At 35.7% G+C, this 17282-nt stretch overlaps 1 protein-coding gene across 1 annotated transcript in view; it reads right to left on the bottom strand.

Annotated features, from left to right (window-relative positions):
* Window positions 1–1188: 1188 nt before the first annotated feature.
* The window catches only part of LOC128552595 (protein disulfide-isomerase A4-like), a 32277-nt gene continuing 16183 nt past the window's right edge, over window positions 1189–17282 (bottom strand). Inside the window, exons 6-12 of the mRNA XM_053533642.1 lie at window positions 15521–15726; window positions 12601–12756; window positions 11544–11692; window positions 10133–10295; window positions 5602–5773; window positions 4594–4658; window positions 1189–4137 (exon numbers count right to left, since the gene is read on the bottom strand). Coding sequence (XP_053389617.1) covers window positions 3722–4137; window positions 4594–4658; window positions 5602–5773; window positions 10133–10295; window positions 11544–11692; window positions 12601–12756; window positions 15521–15726 — 1327 coding nt within the window. The 3' untranslated portion in view covers window positions 1189–3721. The remainder of the gene's footprint in view (window positions 4138–4593; window positions 4659–5601; window positions 5774–10132; window positions 10296–11543; window positions 11693–12600; window positions 12757–15520; window positions 15727–17282) is intronic.

The raw sequence follows: 17282 nt of genomic DNA, 5'->3' as shown, positions 1-17282 counted from the left end.
GATCCATTGAAAAATATGGCCCCTAGGGAGGTCACAAGGTTTTTCTATTTTTAGACCTACTGACCTAGTTTTGGACTGCACATGAACCAGTTTCGAACTTGACCTAGATATCATCAAGGTGAACATTCTGACCAATTTTCATGCAGATGCCATGAAAAATATGGCCTCTACAGAGGTCACAAGGTTTTTCTATTATTTGACCTACTGGCCTAGTTTTGGACCGGACGTGATCCAGTTTCGAACTTGACCTAGATATCATCAAGATGAACATACTGACCAATTTTCATGCAGATCCCATGAAAAATATGACCTCTAGAGAGGTCACAAGGATGTTCTATTATTTGACCTACTAACCTAGTTTTTGACCGCAGTTGATTTAGTTTCGAACTTGACCTAGATATCATCAAGATGAACATTCTGACCAATTTTCATGCAGATCCCATGAAAAATACGGCCTCTACAGAGGTCACATAGTTTTTCTATTATTTGACCTACTGACCTAGTTTTGGACCGGACGTGACCCAGTTTCGAACTTGACCTTGATATCGTCAAGATGAACATTCTGACCAATTTTCATGCAGATCCCATGAAAAATATGACCTCTAGAGAGGTCACAAGGATTTTCTATTATTTAACCTACTGACCTAGTTTTTGATCGCAGTTGACCCAGTTTCGAATCTGACCTAGAAATCATCAAGGTGAACATTCTCACCAATTTTCATGAAGATCCATTGAAAAATATGGCCTCTAGAGAGGTCACAAGGATTTTCTATTATTTGACCTACTGACCTAGTTTTTGACCGCATGTGACCCAGTTTCGAACTTGACCTAGATATCATCAAGATAAACATTCTCACCAACTTTCATAAAGATCCCACGAAAAATGTGACCTCTAGAGTGGTCACAAGCAAAAGTTTACGCACGCACAGACGACGGACGCTGCGCGATCACAAAAGCTCACCTTGTCACTATGTGACAGGTGAGCTAAAAATTACCAGATGAATTGAATATGCTATTACCTCCCTTGTTATAAGATAATAAAACTTAAGTAAATGTAGTTCTCAATGACAAAGCTCAAAGCAACAAACTATGCACAACACACAATTTTCAATCTTCACAATTGTCTTAAGTTCCTTTTTGAGTTGCACCGTACAAACAGTTTACTTAGAAATTATTAAAACAAGTCCAAACATTTTATATTTTATTTTGACCATTATCATGGATCATGTAAATACATACAGTAAAAAGACCAGAAAACTGCTTATTAATAAACAAATACAAAACATACATTTCATAAAACATTCAGCTGTTAAACAGGACTTCAACAAAGTGTCTCAGTAATTTTCATGCTAGCTTTATTTAGTGATTCATGGCTAGCAGCCTTTTCCCCAGATTAAGAATTTGCGAAATGTTTTTTTTTACTTTAGGACACAATCAGATTAACATTAACAAATACTGTTGTGAGTGGTATTATTCACAATCAGCAGAAATAAAACCATTGTCAATATTACCCAAGCTACAGTATCCAAATATAGAAACAAAACATGTGTATTGGTCAAGATTTAAAGGAAACCTCCATAAAATTTGCACACAAGCAAATCTGTACAACCAGGTTTGGTGGCACAAACTAATACAGTATAACCTCTATTCACGACCTCTGTGCTCTATACATATTCTGATAATAACAACATCTCTGAGGAGCAATGATACATCTATAAAGGCCAATGTTCCCTTTAAGACTAGACTAGTTTCTTCGTAAATCATCTTGTCCAAAGCTTTCACCCCAATAGAACAATTTTAAGTCTAAATGTTGCTCCCTTGACACTGCACTGTACAGTTTTATAGAACAACACTGTTGCTGTACAACTGTTCCAAAAATAATTAGAGCTATAACTGCTTGTGACTTATACACACCCAGTACTAATTATTCAAAGAAACATAGCCCCTTAACTAAGCAATGCTTGGACTGATCTGCAAACATATATTCTATGGTTAACTGGAATTCCATTAAATGTGGAACTGGAAGTAATCTGCACAACAAAGTCTTTGCAACATAATTCCCAACACCGTTGCACGGGTGTAACAACAAGTTACTGTACTTGCTCTGTTAACTTCCTCCATTACCACTGATCAAACTTCATTACATACCCTTCTGTTTCGACAAATATGTGTAAATTTAAGTAGAAAATTAAGACACAGTAAACTGCAGTTAACCTTCATAAGTCTAATCGAAAACACATTATAACAATAAGGCTTATTTCAAACACTCTTACAAACAATATCCACTACATTCACAGGTGCATGTATTCAGATGCACATAAAAACAACATTTTTTTAGATCAACAAGATCCAAGATCTGAGGAGCATGTTCATGTGGGTCATGTACCATTAACCATGCACTTAATACAATTTTAGTATAAAATTCTAGACTAAATGAAAACTGGGCTTTTTTTCAATCAAACTATGAGTGAGTGTAGTTCAGAGAACTTGGAAAAATATAATGCACTGGCTGAAAAATGGAGAAAATGACTACACTGAAATTTGAGCTAGAAATGTCAAAAAGGAAGAAACGGAAAACAGCGAACCTCATTTACATTACGCTAATTAATTTTTCCAAAGAGTGCACGAGCTGCATAAAGCAGTGAAATATATAATGCCCAAAGTTTTAGATCAGAAAAGCAGGAATTTAAACGAACGTTTTTTTCGAGTGTGTGTTGAGGTCTTTACATTTGACCTACTGGCTTGGTTAATGTGCTCTGCATAGTGTTTTATCACCACCTACTTAAATGTCAAGTCTGACTGGAATAGTTATTTAGTTATGCTCCAGACAATTTTTGGCCCCGTAACTGTTTAGCTCTAAATTGGGAATTACATAGTTCAACTGGGTAATTTCCAACTGGGAAAAAACATGATTTTGCCATTAGGAATTAGTCCTTATACCAGACCAACTTAAAGAAAAGGGAATAATGGCCACAAACAAAGTTACAAATGAAGGCACAATTTGACTTGTATGCATCAATGTGATGTCAAAGTGAAGTCATGATAGTCAATAAATCACAGGTATAATTAAAATTTCTTATAACAACATGAAAATATAAAAATAATTTCTTTCTCTTAGAATGTCAAATACAACATTTAATACCAATGTGTAAATTACAATGTACACAAAATACATGCGATGAAAAAGCACATATCAACCTATTTGCCAAATCACTTGTAATACAAGACAATGTACTGAATAATGTCATAATGTTTAAATCACAAAATGCTGATGACTGCCAATGAAGAGATGACATTTTTGAAACTAAATACTTTTGCACACACAAGCAACCATTACAATGCTGATATTTTCAATTCAGCATCCTTTCATACTCACACTTGCAGTCAAGTAGAGAGGTTGTATGGGTCATGATTGATTCTAAAAATCTCCAAACAAACTCAACTAAAGCAGCACCTAACAATAATAACAACTCACTCCACACTCCCTTTTATCTGATGACTTTCAATATATATAGCTCTCACATTTTAATGCTTTAAACGCTTAAAACATTTCTTTTTTGCCATGATACTGCAGAAAAAACTAAACACTGTAGATTGTAGACAAATTAAAAATATGAATTCAAAAGACTGCAAACAGAATTAATTCAGATGACTGGATATTTGGTTATTTAAGGATGGTTATATAAACAAGGTAACAGATGTCTAAATAGTAAGCGTTATGTTATAACTCCTCTTTGAGATTCTTGCCAAATGACACGGCTGCTTTTTCTTTCAAGTATTTGGTAAATCCTTCTACAGTCCTGTCACCATCAAACTTCAAAGGATTTTTCTTATTGTTTGCTGGTGCAAAATAAATTGTTGGAAATCCTTCCACTTTAAAAATTTCAGGAACGTCATTTGCAGTAGCATCTAATTTTGCTATCACAAGATTTTTCTCCTTCTTCAATGTTTTTCCAAGCTCTTTATAAATTGGCTCTAGACTTTTACAATGTCCGCACCATGGGGCATAAAACTCAATCAAAACGTCTTTCTTTTTATCGAGAACAATCTGGTCGAATGTCTTACCAACGACAACTTTGACTGGTCCAGTGTTCTTCTTAGGAACTGACTGAGACTTGATCTGTGGTGTCAGTTTACCTATAAAGATAACATTCATATCATCAAGACTGTTACAGAGAAAATGACTAATGTACAGTCTGAACTTTCTTCAGGGCTTTTCCTCAGCTATTCATAATACATATATCACAGACATTTTTTTGTTTGTTCAAAAATACTTGATCAAGTGCAATACTAATTCAGTGTTTTGTAAAGGTTTGGAGTTAGTGGTGACTTCTTTGTCCTCTTAATTATCGGATATTGTGATGAAATTTTCAGTAGTTACGCGACAGTTATCATTCCGACATTAATACTGAGACGCTAATCATATAGATTACATCTGAACCATGGAAAGTCTGAAAACCTTTTCCATTCAGTTTTGCTTTCTATGTGTTTCAAATTTTGACTTTCTGGGACTTTGAAACAGCTCTACAAAATACAGTAGAATCAATCTTCAGATTTACTCTGTGAAGCAAACACCTGAAAGCATAGTATTACCTTTCTTCAGCTTGTTCAGGAATTCTCGAATTTCATCTTCATCAAATTCATCCATGGGTTCCATCCTGAAGTAGCATCATCAAAAATGTCAGTAATGTATATTTGCATATATATGTATATATAGATATTATGATAGATCAAAGGGGGTTTAACAGTATTTTGAAACTTACCCATTTAGACAGAATTTGGTGAAGCATTACTGATGGTGAGAACATAATGATGCTGGCCTATGAACAACAGAGATACATCCATTTGAATAGCATCAACTTAACAAAACTGCAACCTTATGTATGCTGTGATGTTCTTAATCTTACCTTATATGGTCATTAATTATACCAAATATGGTATTTTATGGTAAAAATAACGTTAAATACAACTAAAATAAAGAATTTCTATTAAAGATCTCTATATCTGAATTCAGGTTTACACGACGCTTTGACCTGTAAATAAGACTTGCTATGACCCAGGATTACATTAGATAAACTGATTTTCAACTACTACTTTAGAAAATAGGTTTCAAAGAACCACTGTAAAAAAAACTTGTGATTTGTAACAAAATTATTTTTTCTAATAATTCTAAATTTTATCCCAATAACGAATTCAGAGCGTACTCCTTTATCCAATAATTCACCAGATAACTCATCAGTCTGTATATGGTATATCCAAACACATTTCTGCTTTCCCTTTCCAAAGCAAATTCAACATTTCCATCAACAAATAGTACAGGAAAATTCAAAATTATAGACGTTAATGTCAAGAAATTACCTATAAACTGACATACTACCTTAAACTAGCATTGCCAAGTCATTATCAATTTATTCTTTGAATAGTTAAGTTTGGATCAAGTGATTCCAGGCCAGCAACCTTAACCATCCAGCTATTGTGACCCCTATGATACAGACGGATAAATACTATAAAACCAATACATGACTCTCTTTAATGCTTCTAACAATTCTGCTATAACAACATGTACCTGTGTCTACAACATATCTAACAGATTGTAAATACCTGTATTTTTTACTGTTCTTCACACATCCCAAGTTAAATTCCTCAGGAGAATCCTCCAGACCAACCTCCTTCATCATTGTATTAATGTAATCCTCTTCATTAGCTACAGCAAACTTTATGTCCTTATAGTCCTTGGCAATATTTGCTACCTTCTTTCTCCACAACTGGGTGGCTGAATATACAAAACATCCAAGTTTAATAAACCGAAGGCTATCTATGCTTAGGTTTACAATCTAAATCAACACAAATCTAAAATGGTTTCTTAAATGAGAGATGTTACTGTTTTTGACAAAAATATTTCACAAATACCCCCAAAATGGAGTGCCCTTGCTGTTGGGTTAGAATTATGTTTACATTTGGGGCAAGGCAGCCATGACCTTGCAAGTACAACCCTACATATCAGCCTCATCGAAAAATCATGCTTTTATTGTTTAGGTCAAACAGTGACATTTCCAGCTTCTAATGGTAGAAGACAGACCCCCTCTAGGCATTGTTTCAGGCACAGATGGGCACCTGGTCAGAACCACTGACCTTCCATATGCCAGCTCTATGACTTTCTCACAGTAAGAATTCTACATCAAAGCAAAGTTTTGAACTCACATCAGTGAAGGGCAAATGATTTCAAGTCCTTGAACTTAACCACTTGGCCATGGAAGCCCCTCAAAGGATCATGCTGAACATTTGTGTGAAGTTTCACTGGAATACCTTGAATTGTTACAGTAACAGCAGAGACATAAAGTGTCTCAGGCAGACAGTTGAACCAACTATCAAACTAGTTAATATACAGTGCAATGACTGTCTGCCTCCTGTTGATTGGCATAAGTTATCCAACATCATATTCTATTAAAGTGAGCAAGAACCTTGCAAGACAAATTTCCAGATGCACAGTGATTTTATTTTCATTGTTATCATTAATCAGCGGGCCTAGCAGACAACTTCATACCCAATAAGATCAAATATTTAATAATAATGCAGGCATAAGATTTTCTTTCATAACGGCTGACCATGTCTTTGGATCTCTTGGGGACAACTAAATAATGCCCAGCTAGACAGAATTCTGTATTATTTATTGTAATTTTGTGTCGTTAGGAATAAAGGAAGGGCCATAACTTATAAACAAGGACCATGATGGTCCTGAATCGCTCACCTCTTCCCACATGACCCAGTTTTGAGTATGACGTGTTTTTTTTTCTATTATTTGACATAGTGACCTAGTTTTTGAGCTCATGTGACCCAGTTTTGAACTTGACCTAGATATTATCAAGATAAAAATTCTGACCAATTTTCATGAAGATCCATTGAAAAAAATGGTCTCTAGAGAGGTCACAAGGTTTTTCTATTATTTGACCTATTGACCTAGTTTTCGAAGGTACGTGACCCTGTTTTGAATTTTACCTTGATATCATCAAGGTGAACATTCTCACTAATTTTCATAAGATCTCATGAAAAATATGGCCTCTAGAGAGGTCACAAGGTTTTTCTATTTTTATACCTACTGGCCTAGTTTTTGACCGCACGTGACCCAGTTTCGAAACTGACCTAGATATCATCAAGGTGAACATTCAGATCAATTTTCATGAAGATCCATTGAAAAATATAGCCTCTAGAGAGGTCAAAAGATTTTTCTAATTTTAGACCTACTGACTTAGTTTTTCACCGCAGTTGACCCAGTTTCAAACTTGACCTAGATATTATCAAGATGAACATTCAGACCAACTTTCATACAGATCCCATGAAAAGTATGGCCTCTAGAGAGGTCACAAGTTTTTTTTTATTATTTGACCTACTGACCTAGTTTTTTATGGCACGTGACCCAGTTTCAAATTTGACCTAGATATCATCAAGGTGAACATTCTGACCAATTTTCATGAAGATTCATTCAAGGGTATGGCCTCTAGAGAGGTCAAAAGGTTTTTCTATTTCAAGACCTACTGACCTAGTTTTTGATCGCAGTTGACCCAGTTTCAAACTTGACCTATATATCATCAAGATAAACATTCAGACCAACTTTCATACAGATCCCATGAAAAATATGGCCTCTAGAGAGGTCACAACGTTTTTTCACTATTTGACCTACTGACCTACTTTTTGATGGCACGTGACCCACTTTCGAACTTGACTTAGATATCATCAAGATGAACATTCTGACCAATTTTTATGGAGATCCATTCACAAGTATGGCCTCTAGAGAGGCCACAAGGTTTTTCTATTTTTAGACCTACTGACCTAGTTTTTGACCGCACATGACCCTGTTTCAAACTTGACCTAGATATCATCAAGATGAACATTCAGACCAATTTTCATACAAATCCCATGAAAAATATGGCCTTTAGAGAGGTCACAAGGTTTTTCTATTATTTGGCCTACTGACCTAGTTTTTGATGGCACGTGACCCACTTTCGAACTTGATCTAGATATCATCAAGGTGAACATTCAGACCAACTTTCATACAGATCCCATGAAAAATATGGCCTCTAGAGAGGTCACAAGGTTTTTCTATTATCTGACCTACTGACCAAGGTTTTTGATGGCATGTTACGCACTTTCGAACTTGACCTAGATATCATCAAAGTGAACATTCTGACCAATTTTCATGAAGATCTCATGAAATATATGGCCTCTAGATTGGTCACAAGGTTTTTCTATTTTTAGACCTACTGACCTAGTTTTTGACCGCACGTAACCCAGTTTCAATCTTGACCTAGATATCATCAAGATTAACATTCAGACCAACTTTCATACAGATCCAATGAAAAATATTGCCTTTAGAGAGGTCACAAGGTTTTTCTATTATTTGACCTACTGACCTAGTTTTTGAAGGCACATGACCCAGTTTCAAACCTGACCTAGATATCATCAAGGTAAAGGTTCTGACCAATTTTCATGAAGATCTTGTGAAATATATGGCCTCTAGAGAGGTCACAAGGTTTTTCTATTTTTAGACCTACTGGCCTAGTTTTTGATGGCACGTGACCAAGTTTCGAACTTGACCTAGATATCATCAAGGTGAACATTCTGACCAATTTTCATGAAGATCTTGTGAAATAAATGGCCTCTAGAGAGGTCACAAGGTTTTTCTATTTTTAGACCTACTGACCTAGTTTTTGATGGCATGTGACCCAGTTTCGAACTTGACCTAGATATCATCAAGATGAACATTCTGACCAACTTTCATAAAGATCCCACGAAAAATGTGACCTCTAGAGTGGTCACAAGCAAAAGTTTACGGACGGACGCATGGAAGGACGGACGACGGACGCTGCGTGATCACAAAAGCTCACCTTGTCACTATGTGACAGGTGAGCTAAAAACGTCAATCTGTTTACATGTTTGTTTTTGTTGTGTTTAACAACACACCCACACAATTCTAGGTCATACGGTGACTCTCCAGCCTTTGACGGTGGAGGGAGACCCAAGGTGTCCCTCCCATCATGTAGTCCGAAAATACCAAAATTTATTGACCTGTATCAATAATGAGCTAAAATAATATATCTGTATGCTCTATAAGGTGACACAACTGGGTTTAATAAAATTTCTCAAACATTTAAATCAAGAAACGGTTATTACTATAAACTTCTTTCATAGAAGTAAGTCAGTTTCAGTTGGGGAACAGGATGTGAAAAGTATTTTGAAAGACATTAATTATGTCGACTTGTTTGATGTATTATTTGCAGTAAATAAGAATGCTGACAAGAGTTTTAGCACTCTGGCGACTATGTCAATTAAAACTTTTAAGTGAATGGGCACGACATATGTATCCGTAGCTGCTCAAAAACCATGTACAACACATGTAAACAGTTCAGCTGAATACACATAGTGACTGAGTATCCTTTCTTTTGTTCATTTCATTGTCCTACAATTTCATTCATGATGAAAGCATAAAATATTAATAAGATTCCACTACTGAAGTGCATGGATACCCAATCGAAGTAAAAATCATGGGGCAACAAGTTTTAGAATACTGTAAAATCATTTAATTTCGTGGGCATGAAATTTTGTGGTTTTGGTCGAAACGGCAATTTTGTGGGGATTTCAATTTTTGAATATAAAATGAACAGAATTTTACTTTTTTGTTGGGATTAACTCAACCACGAAAATTAGTCCCCAAGAATATTAATGATTCCACAGTAACCAATCCAGTTTAGCCAATAACAAATTCGAACCAAAATGATGGGGTAATAACAAATTAACTCTGAAAGCTCATCTGTTGCCCTATTAGGCAAAAGCTGACATTTGGGTAGAACACCAACCTCCCATAAGCCTTCCTTTAAATGTTTAAGTAAATGGTATGAGATGAGTGCCTTAAACTGGAGTGCACATTTTGTGTGTTTGTGTTTAGGATTTTAGCCGGTCATGTTGATGGCATTGACCTTACACAAGCCAGACCTCATAACATTGTGAAAAGTTCAAAATCCCTCAAATACTTTAAAATCTAAAACCATGACACAGTGTTTCGGACAGAGAGACAAACAAATGGATGGTATGATCACTATATGCCTCCCTTCATGGCCAGAAAGAGTGCAACACCTACCGTCTCTATGGTCAAAACTCCAGTCTACAGTGTAAAATGCAACACACAGGATATCTTTCTGGTACTCATCATAAAACTTGGAGGTAGATTGAGTGTATTCTCCGGCCAGCGGCAACTCGTTCTCTTTGACAAATGCAGCAATCTCTTCCTCAGACTTGTCAGCCTATTTTAGTGATAAGATCATGAAATGAAACATTTTCTTGCTTTTATTATATTTCAATGAAAAGGTAATTTAAGAAACAGTGTGTAGCAGAAGCAAGTTTCCATTAATTTAATTTTTAAAAAAACTACCAAGAGGTAATATGTCAAAGCCCAAGTGAGCTATTCTGGGATGTAAATTAATTCAAATGCTAAAAGTTTTAAATCTTCAGAATTAAGAAACTGAAATGAAGTAAGTGTGCCTCTATACAACATAGTGTTTTTCCTACATTTTCAAGGCAGCTAAGCTCTCTATATGTCAGCCTCTTAAAAGGACTCTTGTGGATTTCATTTGTACAGAATAGTAAACTGTATATGAATAAGTTATAGACAATTTTGAAAATGGCTCAGATGTGATTCATTGAAAGTTGCAATAACAGGCGATTCAGTTACATATTTAGAAGCCTGAAGACGCATGTAGTTATACAGCCAAAAGCCTTAAATCAGGACCAGACCAAAAAATATTCCAGGTGTGGGTAAACACTAATGCTGTATATCATTTTGATTCTAATATGCCCTTAATGTTAATAATAGTTTAACTAGTATAAACATCTGTTCCACAAACAGACAATTTGATATGCTGATACAAATATTACCGTCAGGTTACACAGTACCTGTTAAAACCATTCATTTAGTAGGCAAATATGGACAATACTAATGGTTAACTACAGTTTTACTTGTAACTGTATTAATAGGTTTTAGATCATTTACTGATCTCCTAATGAATTAAGTTATTACTTTCACTTTGCTCCACTCCATCTTGCAAAATTTCAATAGAAGGTCAATAAATAATCAATAATCTATACACAGAAGATCAAATAAGGTAAGACTTATTCTTAGTCACTACAATGTAGCTTGATATGACACAACTGTTAAAATATGAACATTGTTTGCCATTAGAAAAATTAAACTTTTGTTACATTCACGTATTTACACAGAAAGTAACATGAATTAACATCTTCGATAAATGTTTTCAATGCATTCAGTCAAAGACATTTACACTATTATTTAACAAATCTGTAATTTAAATTCATACTTTCTTCTCAGAGTGATCAATATTGGAAGAGTGTCACAAATAGAAAATAAATGTGACATTATTTTGAAATAAAAATTACTCATACAATAATTCATGTTTTTCGAAAGTTTTGTAACTTCATACTTGTGAACAAACTTCTGTAGCGTGCTGTACATTTGTATTAGGAAAGTAACTTACCACTTTCAGTATGCTATATTTCTGTTCAAATTTAGTATAGAATTTTTCAGGTTTGAAGACGACGACACTGCCAGGGTTCACCTTGTAGAGATCTCGGGCCTCTGGCAACAGGGTGTGACCAAATGTGAGGTCCTCTCTTCTGTCGTTGGCTGTAAATAATATGTAGTAAATTCAATAAGAACAATGAAACGGAGATAAAAGTAATAATTAATCTGAATGATAAAAACTCTTTGAGGCTACTACCTCATGAATAAACAGTCTTCCATCTGGAACCTGTCATGAAATCTGACTGACAGATGTTAGCAGTGTGCTAATTATGAAAATGAGTTGTTTTTTTTTTTTGTTTTTTTTTAAAACTTAACCAAATCGGGACACACAGCAGATGCTGATGCACAGGCGAGTCCAACAGCTCTACCCCCTGTTTCTTTGAATACTTGAGCTAAAAATGGAAAAGCCCTGAACTTGAGCTAGTGGTCCTGCAAACTGCTATGGTTCCTGGTGGGTACAGGGCAGAAGCCCTGATAGGAGGTCTTTGGGGACATCATTTTTTTTGTCATAGAGTGCTGTTTTATTTGCCTTTTCTCCAAGGATTTGACGCTTATCAATGATAGTTTTTCTCTAATTTATGATTTCTTCAACCATTTGCCACATTCATTTCCAAAGGAAATTACTTCTTCTATACCCATTCCCATCTCCCATTTGTTTGCATCATCTTTTTCTAACTCCACGTTTAAAAATGTTTTATGCTTCTTTTTTCTAAATAAACAATTTAAAACTTCTTTTTTAAGGCATGTAGCATTTAAAAATTCCATGTGAAGAATAACTATGACATCCCTATCACCCCCCCCACCTACAAAGAATATACACGTTCTTCAAAAATGACCTCATGCAGCATTCAAAAACTGGAACTTCAGAATGAAACGCAAAACTTTCACCCATGCAGTTTTTGTGTCACAGCATAGAGGAAGATAGTGTTGTTTATCTGCAAATAAACATTTTAATCGTCTTGTTATTACTGAACTTTACAGCAATACATAAATTGCATCCGTCTCCTTACCAATATTCATATATGCTCTTAATTTCTCGTCTTCAAGGTTGTCAAAGAATCCAATAATGGTTGCTGATTCCTTGCTTATCAAATTCTTCACATCTCTCAGTTCGGGTAGAAGTTTGGATGCCTCACCGGAATATTTGTGCATGTGATCAACAATACCTGAAAACATAAAGTACAATAACTCTACCTTGATATATTCATAAAATATCAAATTGATTTTCAGAGTAAGATGAAGGACCTATTAACACAATCTGCAACTTCCATGCCATTACCATTAATATTTAATACTGGCCTGCTACTGTAGCTTATATGACTATCGCAGCTTTTCATATCTGCTGTGGAATGTCTAAATTTCGCATTGAGAATATGTAGCCCAACGGAAATAGCCAACTGTGACTTTGGGTCAAACAAGAGCTCGTCGAACACGAAATGCTCCCCCTTGATGCATTCAGTAATTGCACAAGGAACAGAAATTATTTGCTCACTGTAAACAAAAGTTCTACTGTTCTGGTTCAATGTGACATTGACATTTGACCTCAGAATCAACAGGGGTCATCTGCTGGTCATGATCAACCTCACTATTAAGTTTAGTGATCCTAGGCCCAAGTGTTCTCAAGGTATCGTCCAGAAAGGGTTTAACTATTCCAGGTCAATGCGACCTTGACCTTTAGCCTACAGACCTCAAAATCTATAGGGGTCAGACTACAGGTCATGGACAACCTCCCTATCAAGTTTCATGATCCTAGGCCCAAGCGTTCTCAAGTCATTGTCTGGAAACGGTTTAAATGTTCTGGGTCACTGTAACCTTGACCTTTGACCTACTGACCTTAAAACCAATAGGGATCATCTGCTGATCATGATGAACCTCTCCATCATCTTTCATGACCGTTGGCCCATGCGTTCTCAAGTTATCATCCAGAAACCGTTTAACTGTTCCTGGCCAATCTGAACTTGAACTTTGTCCAAATGACCTCAAAATCAATAGGGGTCATCTCCTGGTCATGATCAATCTCCTTATCAATTTTCCTGATCCTAGGCCAAAGCGTTCTTGAGTTATCACCTGGAAACCGTTTTATTGTTCCTGGTCACTGTGACCTTGACCTTTGACCTACTGACCTCAAAATCAATAGGGGTCATCTGCTGGTCATGACCAACCTCCCTATCAACTTTCACGATCCTAGGCCCAAGCAATCTCGAGTTATCATCCGGAAACCGTTTCACTGTTCCTGGTCACTGTGACCTTGGACTTTTAACATACTGACCTCAAAATCAACAGGGGTCATCTGCTGGTCATGATCAACCTCCCTATCAACTTTCATGATCCTAGGCCCAAGCATTCTTGAGTTATCATCCGGAAACCGTTTAACTGTTCAGGGTCACTGTGACCTTGACCTTTGACTTACAGATCTCAAAATCAATAGGGGTCATCTGCTGGTGATGACCAACCTTCCTATCAACTTTCATGATCCTAGGCCCAAGCATTCTTGAGTTATCATCCGGAAACGGATTGGTCTACATACAGACCGACCGACCAACATCTGCAAAACAATATACCCCTCCTTCTTCGAAGGGTGGCATAATAAAAAATTCCGTAAATCATCCAAGTTGCTCAACTGAGGAGAACCTTGAACTTCTGACTTTGCTTCTGACCAAGTTTGGTGAAACTCAAGTGGAAGTTATTAAAAGGATTTTCTGTTTTAGGTCTGGCCATTCCTAAGAGGTCAAGCTGAACAACATTTACAAAATTTGAGAGAAGTCCATGCAAGGATGCCACATGCCAAGTTTTGTAATGAACCATCAAGCAGTTCATTAGAATGTCATTTAAAGGTTTTTCTATATTTAGTTAGATAGTCCTTAAAAGAGGCCTAGAAAAGCATCTGAACAAACTCAAGAGAACTCCATACAAGGATGCTACAAACAACGTTTTGTGAAAATCCATCTAGAGGCTTATGGAGAATGCATTTATTAAAGGCTTTTTCTAAAAGGTGCATAGTCACACTGTTGGAACAAATCTGACAGGGGTCCATATTAGACTGCTACTGACCAAACTGGATGAAGTTCCATCAATTGGTTTATAAGAATAATTTATTTTATTTTAGCTCCGAGGGCCCCAATGTGGGGCCAAATGGAAACATTTAAAAAACATGTAAAAAGGTCCAAACTTGGTTGCTACAGACCAAGTTTGGTGAAATTCCATCAAAAGGTTCTTGTGAAGAAGTTATCAAGGGTTTGTTCTATTTTTAGCTCTGGCAAGCCCTAAAAGGGGTAAAGCCAAATCATTAGAACAAAATTCAGAGAATGCCATAGAAGGATGCCATAGACCAAGTGTGGTGAATACCCACAAGGAGGTTTATGAAAAGAAACTGTTTAAATGTTCTTTTATTTTTAGCTCTGGCCCTAAAATAGTGTCAAGCTGTACCATTTGAACAAACTTGAGAGTGGTTCCATACAAGGATGCTGCAGACAGGGTTTGGTGATCCATTAAATGGTAAGTTAAAAGTTGTCTAATGCTTTTTCTATTTTTAGCTCTTGCAGCCCCAAAATGGGCTTCGACAGTATCATTTGAACACTTTAGAGAGGTACATGCAAGGCTGCTATAAGCTGTTTGGTGACCATGTTTAAGCAAAATTTTGATGCTGGATGACAGACTTCAATTTTTCTATTTTGCATCACTGAATTTTTGCTTCAGATTTGTTAAGCAATGCCTACTCCATAAAATTGACAATCATTGTAAGTTAGAAGGTACCTTCATCTGTAAGTTAAAATAATTTTTTATAGGTAATAAGCCAACTGATATTTTGATCCAGATGGTCTACAGCACAAATTTGACTGTACACTGAATCAATATTTCTTTAAACCACCTGAATGTTTTATTCCATGGTATAGCATTATTTGATTAAAAAGATTAAGTATCTATGCTCACCAAAAGCATCTCTGCCCCCTGTGTAGTCAGATGGTTTGCCATTTCGGAACATTTTTAAAGTTGGGTATCCAGTCACTCCAAACTGCTGCCCCAGCTCTGTTTCCACGGTAGCATCAACCTTTCCCAGGGGTATTGGGGGTTCATGAAGTATCAAACGTTGAGCTGCCTTTTCATATTCCGGTGCAAGTCTTTTGCAATGGCCACACCTTTTGATGAAACATATTTATACAACTTGAAGAGCATTTATCTTGATAATGCAATTTTTACAATATTTTACAAATGGACTTATTTTCAGGGTAACTAAACTCTATACTTTGCTCTTACATTAGGTAACTGTCTTCTATTATTTTTGGCAAGAACCTACTATTCAACTGAGAAGTTTGGGTGACAGAATTATTTTATGTTAAGATTCAGAAGGAAAATTCTACAACTGTAATTACAAGTATCCTGCTCACTTGATAAATCTTGGATGTTACACATTTTTTAATATAACGTGGTGGCGCTCTGCTTCCCTTTCCCCCCTTAAATCTGAGGACAAAGTTATTTACATCTGTCAGCATTATACACAATTTCTAGGTTTCATCATCACTCAGTAGTGCCTTTTAAAATGTGTATAATTTGCAATTTGGGGACAATAACCCCTAAATCTGAACAGAAAACAAATTCTGGCAGGTATCACTTTATCTCTGTATTCTCAACCTTAATAAGTTACAGAGTAATACATATATTTGTATCTCGCTAGTCAGAAATTGTTAAAATTACTTTTTTTAAGCAGGTGACAATTATCTCATACTCTTAATTGACAGTTAATTGCTAATATTCCTATGTAAAATTTCTTGGCTCGATACCCAACAGCAGATTAATCCATAGAACTATTATATCTTATTCAAACACGAAGTTGATCTCTCATATTGACTTAAAGATCCATTTTTATCAGTTACTTACATCAAGTCTAAAATGGTGTAGTTATAAAAATTGTTAATCTATACAAATCTATCTTCTTTACTGATAATGTTCGAGTGCATTTTTATGGGAAATATTCTTAAAGGAAACTATTCTAACAATTTGTTAAAAGGTTACAGAAAAATAAGGAAGTTTAATTAATGGTTTTTATCATATTGTGAAGTAAAATACATATTCCCATTGTGAAATTGTGGGTGGGGCTTATCTAAAGCATATCAAGATCCTCTGGCTCCCTTTGACCATAATATATCAGGTATGCACTGTACTAAAAACTCTTGTAGACATTTTCATTTGCATATAAATAAAGGATTTCTAAGTCCCACAGCAGTGTATATAAAACAAGCAAATTCGATGAATTGGAATCCCCCGCCGAAAGGGTTAGAGTTGAGGAACGGCAAAAAAATATATCCAGCAAAAAGTTAAGAATGTTACCAAGAAGCAAATAATTTCATTAGTGAAAATCAAATTAAAAGAAAATGAATAGTTTGTTTGGGTGGGGTGAGGATACAACAGTTTACATGTTGATTATAAATATTGATAGAAAACGAAAAATGAAAAAAAAAAAAAAAAAAAAAAATTGGGGGGGGGGGGGGGGGGGGGGGGGTGACCAAGGTAAGGTGGTGACCAGGTGTAGGTACACAACATCACATGTTTATAATAAATGTTCATGGAAAAGAATGAAAGAAGTTTAATGAAATTCTTCCAATTGGTTGGTTTGTTATGTACAGATCTGTGGATTTTTAAACAATTAAAGGGCAATAACTATATGGAAAATTTACCAATCGAAAAAAAACTTGAA

This window comes from Mercenaria mercenaria, unplaced genomic scaffold (assembly GCF_021730395.1).
Source record: "Mercenaria mercenaria strain notata unplaced genomic scaffold, MADL_Memer_1 contig_2935, whole genome shotgun sequence".
Classification (NCBI taxonomy): Eukaryota; Metazoa; Mollusca; class Bivalvia; order Venerida; family Veneridae; genus Mercenaria; species Mercenaria mercenaria.
Note: the sequence above shows the minus strand (reverse complement) of the source record. Positions and strands in the feature narration are given on the sequence as shown.